Raw genomic sequence first — 21,019 nt, forward strand, 5'->3', positions numbered from 1 at the left:
CTGGAAAAAAATACCGGCCTTAATATATATTTATCTTTTTTCCCTATTAAAAATATTGGGATCAACCATCATTTTTACCGGGCAGGCGGGTAAAATTCCGACCAGGTGGCAACCCTACCTACCAGTTAGGCAGGTAAAAATAGAGCTAAAAGGTTGAACTTGATGGACATGTGTCTTTTTTCAACCTAACTTACTATGCTGTGTTTTTAATTAGAAGATGTTTCACCAGTCATCCGACTGGATTTCTCAATTCTGATTGCGAAAGCCAGTTGGATGACTAGTGAAACGTCTTCAAGGAAAAAACACAGCAAGTCCAGTTGATTTGACTTATTACTACAGATTCCCCAGTGCACATTTTCCCAGTACATTGTGCAGGGCCGGAACTAGAGGTAGGCAGAAGAGGCAGCTGCCTAGGGCGCAACAATTGAGGGGCGCTGGGCACAAAATGGAGTAGAGAACTATGTGTGCCCCCTGGATACAGCACCGTCTGCATCTGGCATCACTGTATTCATAAGGGGTGGATGGAGACATGAAGATGTTCCCCTGCCTGCCCCCTTACTTGTCCATTATTTAAAGTGTAGCCAGACCCTGTACACAAGCAGTAGCGTAACTAGAGGGGGGCGGGCCCTGGTGCGTGACACGGATCCGGGCCCCGCCCCCCTCCGTATGGCCTCATTTTCTGTGGCACACGGGCTGCCGGGGGGCCCTGAGGGGGTGCGGGCCCTGGCCCGCTCACACCCCCTGCTCCCCCGGCAGTTCCGCCACTGTACACAAGTACTTTATGAGCAATAAAGATTGCACTTAGAGCTCTAACACTTGAATCCAGGCTCATAATAAATGACCCCCTTGAGACTTCCTTCAGTGTCTGGTTTGGAATTGAACTCAGGGTCCTAGTGCGAATCACAGTGTCCCTGACAATTTCTGTTTATATTTTTATGTATCTTCATTGTACTGGGAAGTTTCCCTTTCTAAATATATCCAGTTTCCTAAAACGCCATAATATATTTGCCTTGCCTGGTTTATTCCATTCACTGCTAACTATTCCCATTAGGGTAGCAGAATTCTGCAGTCATGTCTCTTGCCGGTCTGACTGCTGTGGTGAAAACCCAACCCAACAAAAACCCAACTTATAAGCATATTTTAGCTGTGTGCGGTTGGGATGTATGTAGTGGAGAAGGCTTTTGGCAGAGAGTATGGGCGGCTCCTCACACTGTACCTTCTTGTCATTGGTTAGATAACCATCCAATCATACAAGACTTTTGCCAAGCTTGGAAGATCCCGGGATGCACAGCAGTACCTGGACTGGCGAGACATGCAGGGATTAGTGTTCAACAATTACGTTTCCCTTAAAAAGCTCAAAGATCAGGTATTATACGAGTTCCAAATATTTGACCATTTTTTCATTTTCTCTATGATCACATGAAGAGATGAGTCTTCACTGTAAAGTAATTCTGCCTCTATACCCTTTGCTTCACATAGTACAACATTGACTGCTGACTTGTCTCGATGACTGATATCTGACCCGTCATTTAGGGCAAGGCCAGACATGGCGTTTTTACGCTGCATTTTTAAAAAAGCTCCATCGGGCATAAATACGCCACTGAAAACACGCGACCGTCAACATGCATTTTTCATGCGTTTTTCAGCATGAAGGTTTCTTTTCCCAACATGCACTTCTCATTGTTCTCGTTCCCCATAATTCCGCTGGCTGGAAATAGAAAATGGAAAATCTATTTAGAAATAGAAAAACTATTTACATGCAAAATGGAGCAGGAATGATCATCAATACACAGCGTAATTATGTCACCGGCCGTAAAAACGTATATGCGTCATTTATCTCTCGAGGATTTGGACACCATATTTAAAATACCCTGCGTATTTATGTAAAGTGTGGTTTCAAACTTGCAGATCCCATAGAGTCTATTGATTTGGTAGTTTCTTAACACATTAGCGTTTCTGCTAAAAAATGCCAATACTGGCGTCCTGTGGCGGATTTTACCTTGCAAGCGCCCTGTGAGAATTGCCATAGTACATTTTCCATTCGTTTCAGTGGTAGTGCAGTTTATGCGTATTTACGCCCGACTGAGCTTTTTTAAAAACGCCACTTAAAAACGCCACGTCTAGCCTTGCCCTTACAGTGATCTCAGACACAAGTTCTATAGCTTATTCAAGAAGCACTTGTACCTGGGTCTCTCTGGTAAGGGCTCATTTAGATATTGATGGAGAAGGCTGGAGAATCATATTGGGGGAAAACTGCATTGGATCATTGTTATGGTCCTGTCCAAATGGATCTATACAAGGCACCCATGTGAGCTAGTCAGTATTACATGGCCAAGTGATCAGAGTCATTTACCCACTAGTTAGTAGTCAAACCGGACCAAACTCTGATTGTAACCAGCCTATTTATCTGTGTATGGCCAGCTTCACACAATTCAGACAGATCAACTGTAGATCCATAATGACTTTCAGAGAAAGGGTTCTACAAGTACAACATTTATCAGATCATTTATCTGAATCCAATCAGACCCTTCATAGAAAAGCAAAAATATAATATTATCTAAGGAGAACACGAATTATGATTCTTGAAGATTTGATTTATGATCTCATACTTTGGATGGATCAGTCAAGATCAATGAACCCAGAGCTGATGTACCCCTTCAGACCATATATGTGAAGTGGGAAGGAGCACACCAAAAATGTCCAGGCAATGCCTTAATTCATGTGCAGATTTATTGAGTGCACTCAATAAATCTGCACATGAATTAAGGCATTGCCTGGACATTTTTGGTGTGCTCCTTCCCACTTCACATATCTGTATAATATTTGGCTTGGAGGCTGCCAGGGATACGGATGCACCCAGCAAGCAAGTAAGTGGTGTGCGGCTAAACACTATTGTTGACCCCTTCAGACCATGTTGGCAACTTACTGTCCTCCCAGTGGCCGGCCTTCTCATTCAATATCTAGCAGAAAATCAACTAGATATCTATTATAAAATGTCATTGGGTAAAGACTGCATAGGCACATTGTTCTCTGTAGGCCCTCAGTATGCTCTGAGTATTGGTCTGATATCAGCTTGATTTCGCTGCTATAAGATGCCATAAATAGTTACTATTTATTGAGCCTGTGGAGGCTCTTTGGGAATCTGTGTGTATCACGTTTTTGGACTATCCAGGCCAATGTGGTTAACATCCAGCTAGTATACTAGAGCATGGGTTACACTGGACTTAAGGCAGGGCCTTCTCGAATTTGAATTGAAGGTGCAGTGTAGTAAAACTACAACTTCCACAGGCTACTGTGCGCTAACCAATAAAGAAATGGGTGCCAGGAGGTTCTTGCAAATCAAACAGAACAAAGTAACTTTATTTGTCAGAGACAAATGATCCACAGGTTATTTACATCAGTAAAGAGGCATTTGGAGAATATATAGGCACACATGTCAGACAGTATATCAGAAGTAGATGCAGGTTCATTCCCTGAGGATGTAGTCAAGGCAGTACAACTTCCCTTTAGGCAGAAATACCTCACACATGGTCAGGATCTCACCCAGTGGAGGGTCAGGGAGGAGAACCTAAAGCCTGACCTGAAGCTCCACCCCCTTCTCACTCACTATATCAAAGTGTGACAGGAAGTGGTCACAACACCTCTTGGCTAATAACTCGAATATGTAAATTACAACTAGATACATGGCATCTGCCCAGCAACTAGGGAGATCAAGAAGTGTAGAGATTTAAAGCCATAGGGCACATTAACCCTATGTGTCCCTACATGTGTAATTTAAATGCCTAGGCCTATTTTGAATTCCAGTCTGGACCTGGCAAACAGATCTCAAGGTTTATGGGCAGCATTATTGTAGGAAGTGCAGAGAAGTCAGTGCAGACAGAGAATCATACACATGGTGTTTGGGACATGCTAATTGCATCTTTTAACCACATTGTTCTTTCCATTCAGATCCCCGGGACATACACAGAACACTGACAAACAACGTCTGAATGGAAAAAAATCCTAAGGTAATGGAGCTATACAGAAAGATTGCAACTTGTATATTATGGGGGACAAGAGGTTGCTGTCTAGGACAAAGGGTGACTCTTGAAACATCTTGTTTGTCAAACTAGATCATTCCTCATTAGCGTAGCGTAGTTACTTTAATTAGGTAATTTGCCTTGTTACATATTAAGCCTGCTCGGTATGCCACAATTTCTAATTTTCTGTTGGTGATAATTATGTGAAAACAGCATTTATCATCAGAAAATGTGATCATGCTCATGTTAAGGCTAAAATAGTGTAAAAAACCTCATGTACTGGCATTATGACTCAAGCCCCATTGGCAAGAGTAGGGTTACATTACCAGATTTGAACCTAGAAAACCTAGAAAATAAGGGCTGCCTGCACTGCTGTGGCCATAGGCCTGAACCACATAGAGGTTATATATATGATAACTGCTGCAAGAATATGCCTTACATTTCTCATTGTGGTTCTTCTAATAATGGTTTCCAAACCAATGCTGCAGTGGAAGCTGCTTTATATACAGTTCCTCTATTATTTATTTGTCTCTTATTTTGTGCTTTTAAGGCGTAGCTTAGAGTGGCTCGGTTGCATCCATGATTTAGTCCATTTGTGCTGCATTGATACTCAGCTTGTGCCATATTTTTTACTCAAATATAATCACTGCACTGGTGGCCCCAAGAAGTTGAACATCCAGAGAGGAGCGGTATAAGGAACACTCAATCTCTACAGAGATCAGGAGATTAAGACTCTTCTGGGCTCACCACCTTGAACATGTAGGCTAAAACTTATGGGCAGACAATCTTTGGGACATCCAAGAAAATGTTGACTGGACTGCATGGAAGAAGATCTACAGCTGGAAATGCAGAAATTGAGGTTTGCAAGGCTGCACCAAGAGGATAGGAGTAATGAAGCAGACCAAGACTGTCCATGAGCTGTAGGCCCACTGGGATGGGTATTGTTGTATGCCACCCTACGTGTGTCTGCCAATGAGACATATAAGGGGTGGCACATGGGCAGTATGTGACAATCCCCTCGAATGCCTCTTCTTTGCATGCCATTTATAGCACTACATAACAGTTGCTTGGGGCAGGTATTAAGAATATGGGTTTCTTGTCCAAGATGCAGCCAGCATTAGTTAATGAACCCTACTAGCAAACCTACCTACAAATGATTATAAATAAAAATATTATTAAATAGTTTGTATTTTCTAGGCACCCCAGACATCTCCCGGCAGTGTCGTCTCTTTAAGAGGGCCCAGCGTGCCGGGGTCTCCCTCTTCCATCTCTGTGAGTAATCAATCCTTATGTTTCTTTGGGAAAGTTTGTTCTTTAGTTCTTTAAATGACTCCATAGACATCATCATTTTCATGTAATCTGTCTGTCATCATATTGTATTTAGATAACTGATATACAGGTACAATGTGGAAAGAAATGGGTAACTTTTCTTTGGACCATAGTTTTTTAATCCTTTCCTCACTCCCCATCCACAGAGCATGTCTTATAGATGTCCTCACAGCAGTACAGTTTAAAGTATAACTGCATGGATAAAAGTGGAAAATCCACCAGGGCTACTTCCTGATCTACCTCCATTTGAGGACATCAATAAAACATGGAAGCTGAAGACAGGGTTGAGAACCAGAGTTGTAGCATTCACCTGCTGTCTAATGGATGTGCTTTATCATTTATTTTTTTCTTGCCAGGCTCGGATGGATAGTCGGGTTCTGGGGTATAAGGATCTTGCTGCCCTCCCTCGTGATAAGGCCATTCTAGATATTGAGCGGCCAGACCTGATGATATATGAACCACACTTCACCTACACCGCTTTAGAGAACACAGAGACTCTACGCAGCCGAGAGGTGAATAATGACAATTCTGTGCCCTACCTCTGCAAAGGGAGAAGAGCATCAGGAATAATTACTCAGACTCTTAAGGTGACCATGCATGGGCCGACAAAGCTGCCCACTTGGTCCCTCCAGACCAAATCAGCAACTTATTGGCCAGTGTATGAGGCCTGCCAATGGCCAACCCCTACCTGATTGAAATCTGGGAGAAAATCATCCAGATATTAATCAACCAATTTGAAAACCTGATCTGGTCATTGTTTTGATTCGATAATTGGTCCTAGGGCAGCATTAATTTGTCCATTGGGGACTACAGAGACCCATCAGCTGAGGACCATATCAATACACAGAGGAGAGCATTGGAATGTTGATAAAATCCTCACAGTCCCCATGGATGACGCGATTGTTGACTCTAGGACCAATGATTGGATCAGCCTGATTTGGCCCAGCAATTGGTTGGCAAAATCAGGCCCAGATCTGCTTGTTTTGTGACCTTGCCAAATGAGCGGATCTGGCCATGTACGGCAACCTCTAAATAATACAACACCCTGTTAAGGGCCCCTGCGATTTGTTTAGAAGTCTCTGGTTTTCTAGCCACAAAAAACAGCCACCAGACCTCTCTGCAGTTTGTTAAATGTCATTGTGTGCAGCACATGGAATCTGGAAATGGATCTGGCCCATTATACATGGCCGGTCTTGGACAAGCTTGTCTGGTATCTGGTGCTTTTAGTTTAGTGCTGTGCTGTATCTTGTTATTTCACTCTTATAGATTTAGACATAATAGTCACAACTGGAAATTAGCTTGATCAGCTCAGTATGCAATACCATGGATTCCTCATGTTTTATCTTGGTGTTTTTCATCAGGCACAAGCCAAGCTTGTCTGATATTGCAGCATTATGATTTGTCCTTGTTGGATATTGTATTGGTATTTTATATACACAGATGTTCTAAGTTACATTTTGTCAGTGGTGGCCCAGATAGCATTGTTTTTGTTCATCTTACTCATGCTCTGTCATCACTGCCTCTACTCGTTTTTCTGTTGCTACAATGGAATTTGATTTGTTTTTTTTAAATCATGATTTTGCTTGTGAGTAATAGAAGTCATTTATGAAGGGGGGCACAGCTCCAAAAAACAGAAGTAATGGCAACTTTCTATCAATAATATCCATGATGTCCTCAGCTGGGTGGATTCATTATTTGTAGGGAGGATGCTTCAATTATAGTGGTATAAAATCCACAGGATTCTGCAGCAGTAGAAATGCATCCTCTGTAGTGATAAATGGCATTTCACTGTCTGAAAGTCTGATGGAGAAGTCTGAGTTTGGCAGATGCCAAGAAAACACTATCTTCCTGAATGCATAATGCTGCCTGCCAAATATGGTGGAGGTGGAGTAACGTTCTGATGATGTTTTCCATGATTTATGGTAAGGCCCTGTTTCCTTTGAAAGTAATCCATAAGGTTACAGCCTATAATAATATGTTTACCAATTATTTGCTTACTACTTTGAAGGTAATTTCTTGTCTTAGCACAATAATTCCCCTCCATGTCCAAACCTGTGTCTATACAAAATGGGTTTGCTAAGATAAGAGTGGCAGAACCTTACTGGCCAACACACAGCCATGACCTCAACCCAACTGAACCCCTGTAGGATGAACTGGAACACTGGTTTCTACTGCAAACCAGGCCTGATCCCCAACATCAGTTCCCAACTTCACTAATGCGCTAGTTAAAGCAAAACCTACCAACAATGTTCGAACATCTTGCCAAAAAGTCTTCCCAGAAAAACATGAACTCTTACAGCAGTAAAGGAAGGGCCAACTCCATATTATAACCTGGTGTGGGAATGAGATGTTGGACAAGCAGTCTAGTCTGTTTCCTTTGGGTCATATAATATAACATAGAATTGCACCATTCCATCAGTTTCAGGGAAGGAGGGTGAAACGTGGGTTTAGGGAAAAAAAGCTTTCCAGTGGAGAGTGTATAAATAAATATGAATATATAGTAGTTGATCTCATTGACTTGTATGCATTAATGTTTATTTCACACTTTCTCTGTATTTCAGAATCCTTTCAAGATTGCACAATATGTTTATTTATGTGTTTAACATTTATTTTGCAAGTCATGGATGTGTGTTATCTTAAGATCAAATATAAAAAAACAGCTCTAACTCTCATTGAGAGTAGGTTTGCTAGGGAAAGCTGAAAAGTAGACAAGAAAGAAAACTGAATGTCATGAGAACAGGAACATCTTGAGAGGATTAGTGAGAATCAGATGACTTTTCTATGCTGACCACCAACTAGTATAATTAGTATGGCCAAATTTGGTGGCATTTGGCACACAAACAATCCTGCTTTTTGTTTTCTTTTTCTTTAGTGTCCATCCCCTAATTTTACCAAACCTAAACTGTTTGCATTAGTATACAGTAGCTGACCATAATAACTCTTCATTAACATTTTTTGTTCTCTTGCAGCGCTCCCTGTCACCCAAGTCCATTACACCACCACCATCCCCTGAGGTAACTGTAGAGGTATTAGAGGGGCACTGGGAGAAGTGTGAAATGAGACCCAGGATAATAATAATTATATCTCTGTTTCATTTGCTAGGTCTCTGCACTTTGGGCTGAGACCAAATCTACTGCTAGTGGCTCAGTTGTGCATGGAGCACATGGAGGAACCAGTTCACCAAGAGGAGGAGTCCAACATTTCCACTGCCCAGGTAGGAACAGGGAGCACAAAGCACTCAAAATGTTATGTGCTGCATATAGCTGTGTGTCAAGTTGTGCCCCATAAGTGGAATAGATTCTTTGAAAAGAGGTCTCATTGGTTTTTGTTTGATGTAAATATACAATAAGTCCTATAACACATTAATGTGATATTATTTTTGCTTCTTTCATTTTTTATTATTTATTATAAAATTCTTTGCATCTACTGTTTTTATGTATCCCACTTGTTTGTTTTATCTCTCCAGAGTTGTCTCAGGCTGAACCCAATTTATATAAGAAGCCACCAATCTACAGAGTGAAAGGTGAGGAGCTCTAACAAACGCTAACCAATCCCATTAACCCATCCATCATACTACCTCCACCTCTACCAGTGAGAGTAGATTCACATCTAAGTGAGTTGCCTTTTCATGGAAAAACATCAGGCTTTTACTTGATGTCAACGATTTTTCCCAAACCACAGCCTTCCTTCTTATTCTTACCCCATTGCAGATATGTCAACTCCCCCAAATTTGTAGGGAGTCTCCCTGATTTAAGCCCTTCTATTCCAATCAGCAATTTGCACCCAAAACCTAACTGACCAGCAGCATTCTAAAATCATTAGAATTTACTCACAAAGTCCACTGATATTGTCCATAGCAGTATAGCAGGGAGCATGGCAGTGGCAGAATATGGGTGGGGTCAGTGCAGGACAGGCATGTCTAAAAGTGGCCATCCACGGCAGGGCCGGATTTACATAGCGAGCGCCCCTAGGCTCGCTGTCGTTCGTCGTCCCCATACCCTCCCTTTTATTCGCTAAATTTTTCATCATTGGGACCAGAGCAATGTGGATTGGCGCACAGGAAATGTAAAAAACTATTGTATCTCCTGTGCATCTCCATTGTCTCTGAACCAATGTGGGTGTGGTTGGGCAGCATGCCGCCCCACTAAAATCCTGTCGCCCTAGGCCCGGGCCATGATGGCCTCTCCACAAATCCGGCCCTGCGTAGAGATCTGCTCGTTTGGCGATGTTGCCAAACTAGTGGATCTCTCCCTAATATGACCACCTTGAGTTGGGCAATATCGGGCTGATCCGATTGTGGGCCCTAGGGCCCAATGATCGGATCATAACAAAAGGTAAACGGGTGGTTAGATCGAAGAACTGCATCAACGAACAGATGCGGTCCGCAATCCAACGGAATTTTTAGTCCTGTCCGATCGACATCTGGCTGACTTTCGGTCAGATATCGATCGGGGAAGCCTGTTGGAGGGCCCCATACATGGGCCAATAAACTGCCGACTCGGCCTGTGTATGGCCACCTTAAGATACCCCTGTGTCTCTTCAGAGCCAAGTTGGAATCTCTGCCATGGCAGAAATGTCAATTACTTTCTTAGCCTATAACTTATATTCTAACTTTCATTGTGTTCCAGAATCAGGAATCTTACACAGACTGTCCGATGACCCCATCGTTGAATCATCAAAGTTTCCAGCTGCAAAACCACCGGATCCCAACCAGCCTGCAAAGATTGAGACAGACTATTGGCCATGCCCACCTTCCTTGGCAGTAGTAGGTATGAATAAGGGGGTGTTACTTCGTTGGTGGGAAGCACATGGATCAAATTTGCCTATAAGTGTCAAGAAAAGGAGGCAATGGCATTCAGCATCTTTAATCTAATAAATTACTTATTGAAATATCCACTACTAGTACAGGATAATCTTGCAGAGGTTTCACCACCTTTACAATTAGCAGTGATCACACCACTGTGTGTACCATGATCTTAAGGGGATTTTGGGCTTGATGCTATCAAACAGACAAATTAAAAGCGAAATAAGAGTCATTGACCACTAGAGAGAGAGACAGTAATTGCTTTATATAATTTTCCCTGGCCCATAGCCATCAATGTAGTAGAGAAATCCCTGGGACAGGGCTTCTCCCACCCGAGCTGCCCAAGAACAGGAAGCAAATAAAATCAGGAATGATATAATTGAGACGGGTGATTAGATTTGCTTACCCTGCCGGCAGTTCCTATTGCAGCTAATCAAATGTGCCCACATTTAATCCGATGTGGACTTACTCCTTTAGCCACTATTAGTGTGATAACTTTCTTACATTCAGTATTAATAGACAGAAAACACAGCAGAGTCCTCTAATGCAGTATATTCAGAATAACTGCCATAATGTATCTCAGTACATACTGAGCGAAACACAGAAGGGGGAGCTAATTTATGAACAATGTGCCATTCTGCATATAGGCAGTAGACCATTGGCAACCAATTCATTTTTTGCATTTACTGTTCTTGCAGCTTTCTAATAGGGATGCACCGAATACAGGATTCGGTTCGGGATTGGGCCTTTTTCAGCAGGATTCGAATTCGGCCGAATCCTTCTGCCCAGCCGAAGCGAATCCTAATTTGCATATGCAAATTAGGGGTGGGGAGGGAAATCGCGTGACTTTTTGTCAGTAAACAAGGAAGTAAAAAAAATGTCCACTTCCCAGCCATAATTTGCATATGCAAATTAGGGTTCGGATTCGGTTCGGTATTCACCCGAATCTTCCGCAAAGGATTCAGGGGTTCGGCCAAATCCAAAATAGTGGATTCAGTGCATCCCTACTTTCTAAAAAAAAAAATACTCAAGGATTGATTGCTATGGATTACTGCCCGGGGAAAATCATCACTGTGTTCATCAATAAGCCCTAGGTTCTCTACAGGAAGATTAGTACTAGTGGGTAAATGTGCCCAAACCCCAGCTAATCCACCCAGCCGTTTGCCATTTCCGTGTGGCCCTTCAAGCACTATTAATATTATTTTTAATGGAGTTGATGCTTCTTTTTGCCCATTTATTAATCCTTCCCTTGTCAGCCAGTAACACTCAGCATGGCATTGATCAAATATGGCAGCATAGAATCTTTAACATTGGCACTATATCAATTTTTATACCAATGCTGCAGATTCTATGGCAGTTGGCACTAAAGGGCTGAAGAGTTCCTTCCCCTGTTGGTGAATACAGTCTTAACTGAAACTCTGTCATGTTTGTGATGTAATATCATTCCACATCTTCTGTGGAATAATCCAGGTGACCCTTGCAGCTGGTTCTGACGTAGCTGTGTACATCCCTGACTATGTCCCTGCTAAAACCTGTCCTTGGCCTTTAGAGTCTGAGAGACGTCGTTCAAAGTCCAAAAGTGGAGAGGAAGAGAGTGAAGAAGGGGAGGCTGTGAGAGACCTACTGGACATGAAGCTAAACAAGGTATAGAGGGTGAGAAGGCCACAGTATGGTGGTATATGAATTTATACATCAAACCCCACTGATCTTATGTTTTCCTCTCCTACTTTCCCTCTTGTTTCTCAACCTCATCAACTGTTTCCTTTGCTGCCGCCACCCCAATATTCGCTCCTATGCTTGATTTATGTGTTTTCGGTGCATTGCTTCAATCTTCTTTCCTTTCATCTTCCTGACCTCTTACATGCCCCTTCACTCCTTTGCTTCTCCCTCCTTCCATTTCCGGCCTGTGATCTCACTCATAGATCCAGTCTAACCTGGGGAAACTCATCCTGAAAGAGGAAATGCAGAAAGGTGGCACTCCAAGGAGGAAGACTCGCTCCCTGCCTGACCGGACACCAATTTATATACGTATGTGTTGGCTCTGTGGTCTTTAAAACCATAATTTAATGGGCAATAGCACAAAGAGAGGATTTGAGGAATTTTAATGTCAATTTCCTTCCACACCGAAACCACCCAACCCCATATCTATTCATTATAAAGCTGATTGATGGTAGAATTTTTTTTTAAAGAACCAGTGGTGTAACTGTATGGGCCAAGGTCCCAAATTTTTTTACTGGGCTCCCTTTCTGGGTCCCCTATATAGAGGGGGCCCAGCCACCGGGTCTACTTCTTCTATAGTTAGACTAGTCCACCAGGATACCAGGAGTGGGCCTCCTAGTGGGTCCAGGATAGTGTTAGACTAGTCCACCAGGATAACAGGAAAACTCCTAGTGGGCCTTAATGCTCGTGGAAATTCCCTATTCAGTATCAGAAGAAAGAGGAGAAATTGAATGAAGAGTTTATGAAAGTATGTAAAGAGACTAGATGAATAAATAAGTTTTGTAAGGAGAGGGAATAAAATAGTGGGCCTGTGGTCTAAGGATTTCTGTGGGCCCTTGGCATTCCAGTCCAATACTGACTGAGCAAATGTAAGCTAAAGGTGGCCGTAGACGTAGAGATCCACTCGTTTGGCAATGTTGCCAAACGAGTGGATCTCTCCCCGATATGTCCACATTGAAGTGGACGATATCGGGCTAATCCAATCCCAACGATCGGATCATAATGGATCCCATACGCGGGGTCTGATCGCAGGACTGCATATACATATAGATGTGGTCATGATCCGATGAATTTTTAACTTTAACTGTCGGCAGGTTTTATCGGCCCGTGTATGGGGGCCTTTACACCCTTTTATGCCCATAGAGGATAATTAAACACATTTTATAATATAGCCAGTTACAGCTAGCAGCTTCTAATATTCGCGTGTGGCTTGAGCATTAACAGCAGAAGTTAGGTTGCCTTTAGTTCTGGAAAAAATATTGTTGGTGGTCCCCCATACATTTGTTCTTAGAGTAGACTTGCACAGTATTCTCTTGCATTGGTGACAAAATAGATGGAGAAAAGTTAATCCATGAAGTTTTTAGCCTCCCCAAATAAAGACAAACTACAGTACTGAGATATATTATTATACTTAAAAGGGGTCATTACTACCGCCAGTGCAGTGCTCAAAGTGCTATTTCGAGTGCAACCACCCAGCTAATTTTCCCTGAATTCCAGAATAAATATAATAGTGGTGCCATGAGGCTACATCACTAAGGGATTATATATATATACTAGAATGGAAAAATACAGAGCATTTAATGATGTGAAGCCTCTGTGAGAGTTTAGGACAGTGTGGAACATAAGCCAAGAAGCTGGATTTATGGTGAGCTCAGTAGCATCTTTATGCCTTGAAATATATTTGTTCTTGTAGACCAATTTCTACAAATGTGGTTATATTCATTCAAGCAATAAAACTATAAACTATCATTTAGTACAATGCAATCCTCAGTTGTAGTGACAAGAGAACTTGATGGTTCCATGTAATGGTCAAATAAACAAGGAGGAGGTTGCAGAGGTCATTAGGACACTCCATAAGAAGAGACCAGTTTCAAGGACGAGACACAAAAGACCGAAGACTAACTAATAGAACCATTAGGTCTAGGCTAGGGGGATTTTATGAGTCCAATCCCAGTGGGAAGTTAAATGTACTGCTTGGAGTGTCATGTTGGAAAAAAACAATTACTGTAAATTTCATTGTTAGTGTGTAGACTAGCAGTCAATGTACTGCTGTCTTTCCTACAGTGGTGCATGCACAAAAAATCTATTTACCGTGTATTTATACTGCACATCTTTGCAAACTGCACTTTACATATTATTATTGATAGTAATAATAATTATAATAACAAGCAATCAATCAATCAAGCGTCAACATACCGCTATTCCCAGACTCTGTACAACAGAAAAATGTACAAGGAAACATACAGATTACAAGTAAGGAGGGCTCTGCTCATTAGATCTATGTGGCCTTTTCTCATATATACAGGTATGGGACCTGTTATCCAGATCCATGCTTGGGGTTTTCCTGGATAAGGGATATTTCTGTAATTTGGATCTCCATACCTGAAGACTACTAAAATATCTTTTAAAGGTTAATTAAACCCAATAGGATTGTTTTGCTTCCAATAAGGTCTTATTATATCTAAGTTGGGATCAAATACAAGGTACTGTTTTATTTATTACAGAGAAAAATGAAAAAAATGTTTTTAGAATTTGAATTATTTGAGTAAAATGGAGTCTATGGGAGATAGACTCCATATATAACAAATTTCAGGATAGCAGATCCCATACGTGCCAGTCCTCAAAGGGAAAGTCTGTATTCCACTTCCTGGTCAGCTGTGGGCAAAGTCAATGTAGGTCCCCTGCTCAGAATTGTAATAAATAATAAATAGTGCAATTGTTCCCTGGTCATTGGTACATTTTCTAAATAGGAGGAGTTGCAGTTATCCCACCAGTACAACACCTCCCCTGAATAAGGCATTCTGGGAAGAAAAACAGTGCATAAGACAAGAAACCAGTGATATTAGATCTCGACCAGGTCCAAGTTCCACAAGTCACAAAGTATACTGTGATATTACAAAAGCTACTTCACACTTCCAGACCATAGTAAAGAGTCTCATGGCACACTTTTACACTGACTATGTGCCCACAGACCAAACATGCCACCCTATCATCCCCCCAAGCTTCTGAAATAGCCTCCCCAAGGCCCAAGAAGACTGTAACATATTCAGCACTCTTGGCCCACCTATTATGGTCATAGTTCTCTTACTGGCATACATGGAACATGGAGTCGGCTGCAGAAGTTATTTGTCCATCACCCCTGCACCCAATATTGTAGGAGGAGGTGCACTAAAGTTGCAGTTATCCCACCAGTACAACACCTCCCCTGAATAAGGCATTCTGGGAAGAAAACCAGTGCATAAGACAAGAAACCTATTGGCCCACCTATTATGGTCATAGTTCTCTTACTGGCATACATTCTGATTCCAGATAGTATTCCCATATCAGGAGAACTCATAAGTGCTAACCACTCATATCTGAACTTTCTTAAAGTTAACTAACTCTGTTTCCCCCTACACTGTTCTCTTTCTCTACAGCGGTACATTCTGGGTACGGAAGGAGCAGCTTAACAAGGGTATGTAAATGTGGCTAATGTAAAGGTACATTACATTATAAAGAACATGTAATTTACATAGGCATCATAAAGAATAGTCTTTATTAAAAAATTTGGCCTACATGGCCATAAAACCATCCATTCATGTGCGAGCACATAAAAATATAAAAAAAATCAATGTGACACATCTCTCTGCCCTTTCCCCTGATCCAGCTGCTGTCTGCAGAGTTTCCAGCTCCAGATCATCCGAAAGAAGGTACATGTGAGAAGGGGTTTTTATATTTATATCACTGGTATCAATAGCAGATACATTTTTGATTGCAATTCGCATAATTATACTGATCCTACTAAAAGGGAACTAAGCCTTGGACATTCTCTAAAGTTGTCCATCTAGGTGGGTTTGTTTGTTATTGAGAAACGGCAGAAAGGGCATTTGATGTGGGCATGGGCACGTTGCATCAGAGTGGACCCCTTGGCCAGAAGATAGATCAAGCTTATGTTTTACTATACTTTTCCACATTTCATGACTACTGTTTTTTTCTGTCACAGCATATCAGGTAAGCATGCCAAGGAATCATTTGAGTCAGAGGTTGCCAATGAATACAACTTGCTGGTCTTCTGGCAATATTTATTTCCCACAGAATGGAGAAGGTCTGCGATCACGGATGGACCGAGGCAATTCACTCCCCAGCATGCTAGAACAGACGGTGCGTAGCAGATGCTTATCTGTGAATAAATAAATATGCTAAGGGAGAAGGACCATGGCTAGGGGTAGGCAATATTGGCAGGTCCAAGGGGTACATTTTAAAATGGCCTTGACACTGCCTGTTATTTATGGCTTTTGCACCTGATTCTTTAGATGCAAGTGTCGCATGCCTACTGACTCTTGGCTTGAAGGGAATCCTGGAGCTACAGCACGGTCAGGAGGTGGTGGTAGCTTCAGGGTTCCCCTGCACCAATAGGCCCAGCCGCATTTGATTTGCAATGGAAAGCAGGAAGGCCTTAACAAAGCCGAGCGCAAGTGCAAGGAGTGAATCTTGCCGCAAGTACCTTTAGAGCAGAGACAGATTTGCGGAGATTTAGTCGCCCGGCGATGGCACTTGGTGCACTTCGTTTTCCAAAGTCACCCAAAGTTGCCTCACAAGGAAACTTTGTAAAACGAAGCGCTCCAAGTACCATCCCACTGTCGATTTAGATTCTAGCCGGTGGGGAGGCAGTTCGGGGAGATTAGTCGCCCGAAGAAGAGGCGATTTGTCACCGGGCAACTAATCTCCCCAAATCTTCTCATCTGTCTCTGCCCTTAAAAACCTGTAAAGTGGTTGTATGCGCAACTGGCTGCTTAGAAATTGCAGCCCCCCTATTGTTTGAAATCCATTCGAGGAATCCTAGACTGGAACATTTTCTTTCTCCCTTTCCACTTATAGTCTATTTCTAGTTCCTCTGTGTATAACACTCTATTCATGACCCACCCACAGTCCCATAAACTTTCTTTTTCTTACAGACCATTCCTTATGATATGCTAATTGTTACTAATAGAGGACGCCAGAAACTGCCTCCTGGGGTTGATAGGACTCAGCTGGAGGTGAGCAGGCTGAAAGAGATCAGTTTAATTAGGGTTATTGTTAAGATTCATGATTTTTTTCTTTCTTGAATTATACTGCATGGCCAAAAGAATGAGGGCACATAAAGATCATGCCCAGTGTGCTTGTTGAATATTTATTTCACAACCATCTGAGGCATTCATATGAAGCTGCTCATCCCCTTTGCTGCTATTACAGCCTCTACACTTTTTGGGAGACTTTTCACTAGATTTTGAGATATGGTTGCTAGGATTGCCTCCCTTCATTCATATACAAGAGCATCAGTGAGATCATGCACTGTTGATGGGCCTGGTTTTCAGTCATTCATTCCAAAGTTGTTCAGTGGGTTTCATGTCTGAGCTCTGTGCAAGCCAGACAAGTTCTCCCACACCAGACCCAGTTGATCAATGTGCTGCCTCTACTTCCAAAAGCAATTTGAAACTTGATAATGAATGCTGCAACTGAGGGCAGATGTTTTTAACATGCAACTTCAGCTTTTGTCTGTTGTTGCTCCTAGATGCAGTGTTGGACTGGGACACCAGGAGCCCACTCAAAAATCTTAGACCAGGGTCCACCATAAAACCTTAGACCAGGGGCCCACTCTCAGTACTAATATTCTCCTAGTTTGTTTTCTTTACACACTATAATCTATTATTCCATCTATTTAGCCTCTTTGTTCTCAGAATAGGGAATGGCCATGAAATAGGCCAAAAGTTTAGCAGCATGAGGGCCCACTGACACCTTGGCCCATCGGAGTTTTCCTGGTATCCCTGTGGGCCAGTCCGACACTGCCTAGATGTTTCAACTCAGATTAATAGGTTCATCAGGGCCGAATTCAGATTTGCTGTAAAGGTGACATCTTAAGTGCTATGTTGAAAGTCACTGACCTCTTCTGTATGGCCAGTTTTACAGCTACTGTTTATCGGTAGACTTTATGGCTGCAAGCTTGATGGTATTCACCTTTAATTAAGGGGTGTGGCTGAAATAGCCAAACTCATTAGTTGCATGGGTAACCACATTTCAGCCATGTAGCACATTTCTAATGATCTTCCTTTTGTCTAGAAAGGCCCCTTACTCAGTCTATTTTTTGTCTAAAAGTAGTAGTATGTTCTCCTCCTCTATACTATACTCTAACACAGGGTTGTCCAAACTGGAGGTCTGAGGGCCACATGTGTCCCTCCAGGAGATTTTTACAGCCCCCAGTCTGGTTTTAGGTCCCTCTATTTGACTTTGTTTCCTTGATCCTTATCCATTAAAACATCTTTTTTTGTCTCTTTGTTAGAGGTACCTGTCCCCTGAAGACTTCCAGCGCCTCTTCTGTATGCCTGTGGAAGAATTTGTTAAATTGCCTCTATGGAAGAGGAATGAACTCAAGAGAAAGCTGCTTCTGTTCTAACCCTACATGGGCCATATCTGCCCTTCACTTCTAACAAGGAAGTGGTAAAGCCAGGAGATGCCACCTCAGCTTCTGTGCAGTCAGGGGGAGAGTGAGAGCTTGACGTTCGTGTCTGAAATAAGTGGCTCTACAATTATTAAGTGGCTCTACACTGAAAGGAAACTCCAGTTCTCCTCATAACTAACACACACTTCACCTGAGACCATATTGTCTTCTGAAAGGCCCATCTCTTACTTAGACATATCATCAGATTCCTCACACCATGTTTGGTCCATTTCCTTAACAATCATCAGATACTCACACACTTGTATATGAACCTGCTACTAAACCTAGATAATTAAGATTTATATCTCACATATAACCAGACCTATGACCTCATCAATGAACCTGTGTGGAATCTTCTCATGCATCCTATACTCCAATATCACAATTCTCTTAGCAAGATAAACTTCTATAATGTTACTACAATATTAGCATCAGACAGAGCAGTAAACATGCTACATACTAAGCAAATTCATGTTTTCTATACTATGAATACCCAGCATCTTCAACATTCACAGCACCACCAGTAAACTAGTCACGCACACTAGAAGCTTCAATCACTTCTGTAGAAACATTTAGAATTCTGTCACTGGTTTGTGGAACAATATGCTGGGCATGCAATCATGACATAGATATTTAGTAATTAGGGGTGGAGGTGCTATTTAACTATTGCTGTAAGCTGCCAAGGCTGTGCGTGTTTAATGGGTGAGTGCTTTCACTTTACTGCAAACAAGTCATCTCCTTTCAGTGAAATGGACATTAAGGCAAATCTGGAACCATCTGCAAAATTTGCCCGAAAGGACAGTTTCAAACATACCATTGCTTGCTGTGTGTGGTTTGTGACCTAATGGAATTCTTTGGTACATGCTTCTCCCCATTGAGACTTTGCACATGACGTCAAGTCATCTCCTAATTACACATTTGCCTCTTTCATCCATCACTTTTCATCTGACACTTCCTAAATTCCAGCACTAACCACCATATGTCCATGTCCCTTATGGTCACATCTCATCTAGATAAACCTTTCCCCACTGTGTTTTACCTTTCCCCTCAACCACCTGAAGTCATCCTTCACCTTGCCTCTCCATGTGTGACTCCCAGAGACATTCCCTTCACCAAAAATGTTGAGTCCCTTATGTGCCTCATATATGTCCAGTCTGTCTTCTACATGTCTCGTGTCCTTTTTCCATGTGGAAGCTTTTTTCCCATAAAGTTTTGCCTTCTGATGTATAATTAATATTATTAAAGTAAGTAAATTGATATCCAAGTTGTACATGTGTTTAATAATGTCTCACCAGGTCCACTATGTCTAAGCCTATTGTGGTCATATCACATGGCACAAGTGAGGCACATCATGTTTAGAAGCTGGGAAAGGGCAGTAGATGATTTATCTCCAAATGTCACATGTCAAAATGGAGCACTGGCATGCCTTTTCCAGTTTGATAGTTCAGTGCACAGTATGGAGGGTCAGCACCCACACCAGTACTATTAGACCATACAATACTGGCACAACAGAGCTTATGCAGGTGAGGTTCATCCCTCTTGCATATTTTCTGCTGTATCATGATTAGTACTAAGGTTTGCAAGAGGCAATGGCACCTCAACTTTCCCTTAGAAAGAACATGTCAGAATGGTTCGGGGATTGCCACATGCCCAGCTGGCACTTGCTGATCCTTCTGCAAACATAGGTGACTCCTTTACAGACAATCCGTTGTCTAAAATTTGTTGCTAAGCAAGCATTTATTCTCACTTGACAAAGGTTTTAACCTTTTTACCATGTAAATATAGTGTCTATGTCTCACAGACCACACTCAGTTGAGTTATTCCCAATCAATTAATTATTATTAACTTGAGGTCTCCTAAATCATTTCTTAAACATTTAAATTCAGAATATAATACATCAATTGTGCATATTGGCCAGATTCATATTCCATTACAATTAATTATTCAATAATTATTCAATAATTAAACTCATCAACTTACATCTAATAGCAAAACATCAATTCATATAGTTAATAAAAAGAAACTGTTTATTCAAATTGCTACTTCATGATTATCTGACGGTTAAAAACAATGGAGGTTTTTGTGTGAGCTTGTTAATACGGTGGCAGTTGTACTTTGTCCATGTTATAAGGGGACCCCTTGGGAAAAGTTAGGGCAGAGACACATGCTGCTATTTTGGGACTGCAACTAGTTTAGCACTAGCAATTGTATTGCTATATCAATCTTTAGCCATAGGCAGTATGAGATTTGCTTTAACGCTAGCACTTTATTAGTAACTACTTTCAGAATTACTTATGGAGATTGGATAATCTCTTCACTAACTAGCACTAGCACCTTTTATTAATTGACATATACTTGGTGAATTTTAGGCAGTCCGAGACTGCAATTAGACTGGAACTAGGAAAACCTTGTTGATTATTTGATAAATTGATTGATTTCCATATGGTACCTTATTAATTCATTTTATATAGTAGTATCTAATCTAAACTATATTTTAATAATTAGCACTGGCATTTTATTACCTCAGTTTGGTCATTGATTGTTGAAACACAGTAATAAAGGACTAAATAATTGAGTGTTCTATTGTACAGTCTTATAATCGGTACACAACATTTGGGGAATAAAAAAAAATATAGAATAAACATTATTGGAGAGTGTGGGGGTTTTTACTATCTTTTCCTTCTCGTAACAACC

The 21,019-nt window shown here is 41.6% G+C and overlaps 1 protein-coding gene across 8 annotated transcripts in view; it reads left to right on the forward strand.

Annotated features, from left to right (window-relative positions):
• dmtn.L (dematin actin binding protein L homeolog) overlaps positions 1 to 19,582 on the forward strand; it is a 28,463-nt gene extending 8,881 nt beyond the window's left edge. For 4 of the 8 annotated variants that reach the window (XM_018250936.2, XM_041585070.1, XM_041585069.1 and 1 more), the window contains exons 2-16: positions 1,235 to 1,366; positions 3,949 to 4,007; positions 5,217 to 5,291; positions 5,705 to 5,860; positions 8,318 to 8,362; positions 8,451 to 8,562; positions 8,815 to 8,871; positions 9,977 to 10,117; positions 11,702 to 11,796; positions 12,075 to 12,180; positions 15,288 to 15,325; positions 15,518 to 15,560; positions 15,854 to 16,011; positions 16,806 to 16,886; positions 18,167 to 19,582. In XM_018250936.2, coding sequence (XP_018106425.1) covers positions 3,990 to 4,007; positions 5,217 to 5,291; positions 5,705 to 5,860; positions 8,318 to 8,362; positions 8,451 to 8,562; positions 8,815 to 8,871; positions 9,977 to 10,117; positions 11,702 to 11,796; positions 12,075 to 12,180; positions 15,288 to 15,325; positions 15,518 to 15,560; positions 15,854 to 16,011; positions 16,806 to 16,886; positions 18,167 to 18,280 — 1,239 coding nt within the window. In that variant the 5' untranslated portion in view covers positions 1,235 to 1,366; positions 3,949 to 3,989 and the 3' untranslated portion in view covers positions 18,281 to 19,582. 8 annotated transcript variants of the gene reach the window in all.
• Positions 19,583 to 21,019: the final 1,437 nt, after the last annotated feature.

The sequence above is a fragment of the Xenopus laevis genome, chromosome 3L (assembly GCF_017654675.1).
Source record: "Xenopus laevis strain J_2021 chromosome 3L, Xenopus_laevis_v10.1, whole genome shotgun sequence".
Classification (NCBI taxonomy): Eukaryota; Metazoa; Chordata; class Amphibia; order Anura; family Pipidae; genus Xenopus; species Xenopus laevis.